This window comes from Haliotis cracherodii, unplaced genomic scaffold, assembly GCF_022045235.1.
Source record: "Haliotis cracherodii isolate W230 unplaced genomic scaffold, xgHalCrac1.p SCAF_11, whole genome shotgun sequence".
Taxonomy (NCBI): domain Eukaryota; kingdom Metazoa; phylum Mollusca; class Gastropoda; order Lepetellida; family Haliotidae; genus Haliotis; species Haliotis cracherodii.
Genome location: NW_027266266.1, coordinates 44,021,376 through 44,029,447, shown reverse-complemented (window position 1 = coordinate 44,029,447; position 8,072 = coordinate 44,021,376). Strand labels below are relative to the sequence as shown.

The window sequence follows — 8,072 nt, the reverse complement described above, 5'->3', positions numbered from 1 at the left end:
GATTTTAATGATGAAACAGGCTTGTGCTGAAACATGGCAGAAGACATGGGATTAGAAGGTCTGAACCGCTTTTACAAAATTGAGTTCCAGAATTTTATATGGAGAGTATGGGGACATGCAAGAGTATTTTATCCAATTTCTCGGGCTGGTTGTATTATAAACAGTGGCAGTCGGGTAGCCTAGTGGTTGAAGCGTTCGCTTGTCACGCCGAAGACCCGGGTTCGATTCCTGACATGGGTACAATGTGTGAAGCCCATTTCTGGTGTCCCCCGCCGTGAATTTTCCTGGAATATTTTTTAAACCGGCGTAAAACCATACTTACTCACTCACCCACCCACCCACTCACTCACTCACTCACTCACTCACCCACCCACCCACTCACTCACTCACTCACTCACTCACTCACTCACTCACTCACTCACTCACTCACTCATCAATGATTCAATCCAGGAACATGTTCCTTGTCCCATAATGACATGTTTAGTCCTTAACTAAAATATGTCCTGTGACTATTGTGGCAATCATATTTTCTCTCATTGTCAGCTTCCTGCTTGTGAGAAATGCGATTAGTAATATGTCAACGACACATTTATGAATACAAATGTTTTTAAACCTCGGCGATACCGACCTGCACCCTTTTCGTTTGTTGACCTTCAGGCTACCAACTGTGCAACGTAGACCTTTGTTGTTGCTGCTGTTGTTTTGATCTAAACATGTGGTATGTGGTTAAATTCTGAAAACATAATTTACAGTGTAAAAAAAGTATGTAAGGGTATAGTATGCTCTAGTATGACCATTTCGTCACTTTACAGGCCTCATATTGTCTGCGAGGACCCTTAAAATTAATTATTGTGAGTCAAAGTAAAACCCTGACAATATGGTATATGATGAACATGACCTCACCAAGTAGGTATGTAAAAAAACGACACACTGGCGTTGTCTCTGAATGGAAATTATCTTTTTAAAATAAGGGTGAAACACTTTTCATGAGCTGCAGTTTTGTTGCATTTATTAAACGAAATTGAAATAAACCAATGTGTGGACTTACTGTGGAACCAGTAACATTCATAAATCCAGTATTATAGACACAACGGCTTTTGTTTTGTTATTTTGTTATTTTGTTTCAGATTATCCCAAGTGACTAAATGAATCAGGTGAATCACCTCCTGAGTACAATAATGCATTTGGTGTGGTCCGAGCTGCTCAGCATATCATTTCGAAACATGGTGGTGGGTTTTTTATGCAAGTACTTGTCAATCCCTGCAAGTTCCAATGCAACCCAAATAACACAACATTCATACAGAAATGTTTATCAGCTGTACACATGGCACTGGCCTACTTGATATACTGAAATACAGTTGGAATACAGCCTTTTTTCTGGAACGAAAGCATTATTTGAAATCTTAAAATGTTTACTCAGTTTGGGAAAACCCAACTAGAGTGATGAATAGGTGAGTGAAAACATATTGGTCACCCAATGAAAAATGTAATAACCCAATTAAAATAGAAACCTTCGAGTAAAAACTCTCTGTAGGGGTATATGAAGTAGGCATTAAGTTTAAAGAGTAGTTTACAATTTGTATAATATTTCAATTTGCATAATATTTAACATTAGATAGAGATGAATCACATTCGGCACATTCGGCAGATTCGGCAGGCGATGTTAAATTGTAATTCACATTGATTTACCACCATTTAGAATAAACTTACAATATTACCTATGTACAATTTCTATCTTTACTATTTCTTTGATTCCCCATACTTCACTATGGTACCATACATAGGTATTGGGACAATTTTAATGTCCAATATTTTAACTGCATGTTTTTAGTCAGTGAGTACAGTGGAACTTGCTTATCCGGATCCCAGACACCACATATCCAGAAACTTCTTTTTTAGGATTTAAGAAAAATATTTATTATTATTATTATTATTATTTGTTTATTAAAGTTGAAGTGATCCTATTGGGAAAAGGGGCTATGGTGGCATGTTCAGCAAGCACTGTACCAGTCTTTGTCAATGTGATTGTGGATGGAATGGGTAATTCAAGGCTAATTGCTTGAACTACACTGGAATTGTCCATTTTAAAATGTCACCTATTTCTAAATACAATTATTTATATCTCCAAATATATTTTTGATGTAAACACGTAGGTGCAGCGACCTGATACACCATAGGAAGGGTAGAGTTAGAGTTAGAGTAAAGCTGCATGTCTTCAGAGAGGTTCATATAGCTTCAGGTCAAATGCCAGGCTAATGGTGTATGTGAATCAGGTAATGAAAGTTTAAGTCACCGTCTGTCGGCATGGGACCCAGGTGAATTGCTGCTCATGCCATCGACCGCTGGTTGGTCTGACCATGTAGAGCTTAACTAGTGCTGACTGAGACATAAAACACCCCTCACTCCGATATGGCTGATGTCGACGTCCAGTTTGCATGATTTCCAGTTCGCATGATTTCTGGTTCCAGTTTTGCATGATTTCCGGTTCCGGTGCGGCTGGTGTCTACTTGCATGATTTCCGGTTCCGGTTTGCATGATTTCCGGGTCCGGTGTGGCTGATGTCAACATCCGGTTCGCATGATTTCCGGTTCCGGTTTGCATGATTTCCGGTTCCAGTTTGCATAATTTCCGGTTCCGGTGCGGCTGGTGTCTACTTCCGGTGTTGCATGATTTCCGGTGCGGCTGGTGTCTACTTCCGGTGTTGCATGATTTCCGGTTCCGGTGTGGCTGATGTCGACATCCGGTTTGCATGATTTCCGGTTCCGGTTTGCATGATTTCCGGTTCCGGTTTGCATGATTTCCGGTTCCAGTTTGCATAATTTCCGGTTCCGGTGCGGCTGGTGTCTACTTCCGGTGTTGTGTGATTTCCGGTGAGGCTGGTGTCTACTTCCGGTGTTGCATGATTTCCGGTTCCGGTTTGCATGATTTCCGGTTCCGGTGCGGCTGGTGTCTACTTCCGGTGTTGCATGATTTCCGGTGCGGCTGGTGTCTACTTCCGGTGTTGCATGATTTCCGGTTCCGGTGTGGCTGATGTCGACATCCAGTTTGCATGATTTCCGGTTCCGGTGCGGCTGATGTCGACATCCGGTTTGCATGATTTCCGGTTCCGGTTTGCATGATTTCCGGTTCCGGTGCGGCTGGTGTCTACTTCCGGTGTTGCATGATTTCCGGTGCGGCTGGTGTCTACTTCCGGTGTTGCATGATTTCCGGTTCCGGTGTGGCTGATGTCGACATCCGGTTCGCATGATTTCCGGTTCCGGTGCGGCTGGTTTCCGGTTCCGGTGCGGCTGGTGTCTACTTCCGGTTGCATGATTTCCGGTTTGCATGATTTCCGGTTCCGGTGTGACTGATGTCGACATCCGGTTCGCATGATTTCCGGTTCCGGTTTGCATGATTTCCGGTTCCGGTGCGGCTGGTGTCTACTTCCGGTGTTGCATGATTTCCGGTTCCGGTGTGCCTGATGTCGACATCCGATTAGCATGGTTTCCGGTTCCGGTGCGACTGGTGTCTACTTCCGGTTGCATGATTTCCGGTTCCGGTTTGCATGATTTCCGGTTCCGGTGTGGCTGATGTCGACATCCGGTTCGCATGATTTCCGGTTTGCACAATTTCCGGTTTGGATCATTTCCGGTTCCGGTTTGGCTGATGTCTAGTTCCGGTGCGTATTTTTCAGGTTTGCATGATTTCCGGTTCCGGTGTGGCTGATTTCCGGTTCCAGTTCCTGATGTCCACTTCCGGTGTGACCCTTAAAGAACTAAAGACTGACTGACTGAGTATTGTTTTACGCCGCTTTTAGCAATATTCCAGCAATATCACGGCGGGGGACACCAGAAATGGGCTTCACACATTGTACCCATGTCGGGAATCGAACCCGGGTCTTCGGCGTGACGAGCGTAAAGAACTAAAGAACAAACAGCACATATGCATGATTACAAAGTGTGACATGGGCGCTCAGTGTATATATATAATACTTAAAAATGAAATAAGTTTATCAGTATTACGTAACTTTCCTTACACTGAAAACACACTCTTTCAATCACATTCCTAATGTATTCCTAATCTGCCTGTTTCCAACTTTACAGGAGCAGTACCTGATCTAAATTTGGAGAGGGCAGAGCGGTAAGAACGAGGCATAAAAATACTTACATAACTTTCACACCCTATCTTTAAAAATTCTATAGGCGCGTAATTTATTACCGCCCGTTCTTCCGCCTGGCTTGCATAACAGTTCATTCCACTCAGACACATACTTTCCCATGTAGATATCATGCACACATTCAACTACACTTTTCACGCTTACATTCTCAGAAATATTCAGACCCCATTCGTTCAGCTTTGCCCTCACACTAAAGTTCCAGTTTTTCACGGGTCCACCAGCATACCATTCAGACCACCTAAAAACATACTTATTTAATCTGAAGGACATTTTAGTAAAACTACAATACTGTCTAACAATCCACATCCACTGTCTAACTATCGGAGGAATCCATCCCATATCTCCATTAACAGCAACATTTGGAGCGTATTTTTTTGAAGGGCATTTACAGCAGAAATGTCACCATGGCCCCAGATAGATGCCCCATTACTCAAGACTGGGCAAACCATCGTATCCTACAATTTGGAATACGTCGTGGATTGCATATATTTACATACAAGAAGAGCCAATGCCCTGTTAGCCGATTTAGCTGCTGCTTTCGCCATAGCATTGTAGTCCAGATGTTCCATGAGCAGTGGGCAAGGATAATTCTAACAAGTAACAATATCTAAAACAGAGTTACCAATATCTAAAACAGAGTTACCAATATTAAAACAAGCTGTTGTCCTTGGAACGCTTACATTTCTAATGTGTACAATCTTGGATTTGTCCTTATTAATGAGTACACTGTTGCCTACACACCAAGTATTCAAAACATGTAAAAGACGATTCAAATCATCTGCCTGCAAGCAAAATCAGATCATCAGCATATGCTAAGGCTGCAATAGCAATATCATCAACACAAATACCAAAATCAGTTGGTGGGTGGAGCGTATTGATGTGATGGGCCAATACACTTGTACCTTTCCCAGCTTACAATCATCTGAATAATAGATCTAACTTTAGTTGCTATCATACCATGTATTTCACGTGCAACATTGTGCAACATTGTGCAACATTCAAAACGGCCATTCAGCCTCTCCTCTCCTCTCCTACCCATACTATACGAGTTTTAATCACCTCTTCCATTATGACAAGTTAAATACTGAGAAAGACTGCGCAAAGTGTTTCAAGGCGACATTCTGAGATGTGTGTCAGTATATAATCAGCTAGGTAATACATTTATACAACGTCTGGCGCTGCCAATGCATTGACATCCCACAAACCAGCGCTATTCTTGCCTTCTGCACAGCACAGCACACTTTCATATTAAATTGTCATGAGCTTTACACTGCTCAAATAAAACATTTGTGATCAAATGGTTTATAACACGCAATTATTAATTTATAGTTCAAAAAGTGCGCTGAGAAATGGTAAGATTTATATAAATATAACGTATAATATTCCACAAATATTATTCATACCACACGAATAGCGTTGCTCTTTCAGTTTTCGAATTAATCAATAGTATCTGTCTTTGTGGTTTAGGCATCTTTTGTGTAGTTACAAAATTGGAAATATCATGCAACCTAGTATAGTATTCAGTTTTAGGTCCCCGGAAGAAAACATGCCCTGGTGGTTAACGGGGATGTTGCGAGCTTATAACCTGCAGATAAATCATCGTAAGGCCAGACAAACGATCCTGTACGCCCAAAAGCTGGAATGGGTTATTTCACAGCGCCAATGTGGCCACCGGTCATCTTATTAATCCCGCGGTATATCCGAATCTCTATAAATAGAAAGGGTGTTTTCCAGACAATTCACACCTGTCTGTAAATCCACTTTGGGCTACCTTGGGCTTCTTTTGGAAGTTCTTGTGTCTTCGGGTTCTGTTCGCAGTCTCTTGGTACCTCTCGCTTTGGCCCAGGGGCACCCTTTAGTGGGTGCAAACCCCCTTTTTAGTAAGAACTCTTTTTTTAGGGACTTCTTACATACTACATGAACCCCAAACTCAACTCTCACCCCTCAACCCTCGCCAATCCAATCGCTCCCTTTTCGCCAACCGACTAATCGCTTTTCTCCCTTTCCCTTCTTTCGCCTCGATTACCCAGGCCCCGCTTTTACCCCGCTTCTTCCCCGCTTTAAACACGCTTTTAACCGCTTTCATCTATAATTTCGGCTTCGCTTTCCAACACAATTATCTTGTTTTGTCTTGTCTTGTTTTGTCTTATCTTATCTTTCATTTCATCACATTTTTCTCATAAAAAAAATGAAATAGACTTCTTTAAGTCAATATATTCAGTCTACTTCTTTCAAGTGACTGGCGTATTTAATTTTGGCTTTTCTTGCCATTTCGTCTTGTTGCCCTTCAGTGCAGCTTTAATGCTCTTTCCAATTGTCACCACTCATTTCACACACCGTCTTCAGGTTTAAAACTGTTTATAACTTTACCTTCACCTTGTTTGTTTTGGGGTTTTTTTTCTTGACATTTCAAGTTATTATCTTGAAAGTTCAACTTAGTATATTGAAATGTCAAGAAAAAAAACACGAAAAACAAAAACAGATCAAAGGCTTAAAACCGTTGTTGTAAAACAAATAAGTTTATCATTGTACTTTATTTCTTTATTTATTTATTGAAGGAACCAATAAAGATACATGTCTTTTATTCATCATAAATGTAGTTCCATTTTTTCTACTTCTTTCCACTTTTCACACAAATCCAACACGCGACTTCACCGGTTGCACCGAGAGCATCTGGGCATTGCACCGACCACCAAAAAACGCAGTTTAGACAGCCGGCACCAAGCCACTCGGAAGACACCGGCTGAGAGCATCTGGGCATTGCACCGACCACCAAAAAACGCAGTTTAGTTAGCCGGTACCAAGCCACTCGGAAGACACCGGCTGAGAGCATCTGGGCATTGCACCGACCGCCAAAAAACGCAGTTTAGACAGCCAGCACCAAGCCACCCGGAAGGAAGCGGCAAAGCACCAATCACAAGCGAGGTCACAAATGCCAAAGGCCGTCGATCGTTCCCAACATCCATGGCCGCGCACCTGTCTGATTGTCGCTGGTATCACCACACCCAAGCCTGCTCTCTTGGTCTTGTCGCATCTCCATCGACGGAGGGGACGATTATGCACATGCATCTGAAGGTAAGTTCATTCGTATATTTCACTCCACATCGTTTATTTCTTGCACAGAGCGGCCATTCTGTCAAACAGGGACGAAGCATGTTCCAAACCCTGTCCTCCCTTGGCCATTTTGCAACTTCTTCTTTCATCACAGAAAATGTCACCTGTTTTGGCCGCTCTCTGGTGCACGTTGCAAGTGTTTTCGTGGCGTACAAGCAGGCAGCGTGCTTCCTGTATTCTTGTTTGTATGATAAATGCGTACCTTCACACACAGACCACGCCCTCTCCAAGTGTATACAACTACACTACCCTATTTCATCCGACGAAAGACCTGGACTTTATTATCATTAATCAATATGCACTATCATTCATCCATTTGTTTGTCTTTATTCCGTTGCTGCAGTACAGGCCTGAAAAACCGATGTCACACGACCCCCAGCCCCCCACCCCCTCCCCCTCCTCCTCCTCCTCCTCCTTGTTGACATTAGTGTAATTGTCTTACCACTTGATTGTAACCATGGTAACAGTTCTGTACTTATTCCAGTATCATGAACCAGGAAAAGTGACATTTATTGAAACCTTTACATCTAAATTTCCAAGAAATTGATTTTTTGCTGTTGGTTTCCAAGGTATCAGAGCATTAAGATTTGTAGAGTAATTATGGTTCATCTTCCTTTGGCTGTGAATCACTTGTGCTCATTGTGTTGGACATTGTTGCAGACCCCCCCCCCCCACCAAGATGGCTCTGTGGCCGCCAACACAATCTCCTGACGCAACTTACAACAGCCCCTGATATTTTCTTCTTCATGGAACAGTGTGAAAGGTAGGTGATTTTATACCTTGGTCTCATGGTACTCAATAA

General features: G+C 42.5%; 2 protein-coding genes across 2 annotated transcripts in view; one reads left to right on the top strand and one right to left on the bottom strand.

The window, feature by feature from the left end:
- Positions 1–2,561: 2,561 nt before the first annotated feature.
- On the bottom strand, positions 2,562–3,392 carry LOC139455122 (uncharacterized). Its single transcript, XM_071236686.1, has one exon. It carries the CDS (start codon positions 3,390–3,392, stop codon positions 2,562–2,564), a length of 831 nt encoding a protein of 276 aa, XP_071092787.1.
- A 3,738-nt stretch (positions 3,393–7,130) lies between these two features.
- The window catches only part of LOC139456533 (huntingtin-interacting protein 1-like), a 72,937-nt gene continuing 71,995 nt past the window's right edge, over positions 7,131–8,072 (top strand). Inside the window, exon 1 of the mRNA XM_071238302.1 lies at positions 7,131–7,231. Within this exon, the coding sequence (XP_071094403.1) occupies positions 7,214–7,231 (18 nt within the window). The 5' untranslated portion in view covers positions 7,131–7,213. The remainder of the gene's footprint in view (positions 7,232–8,072) is intronic.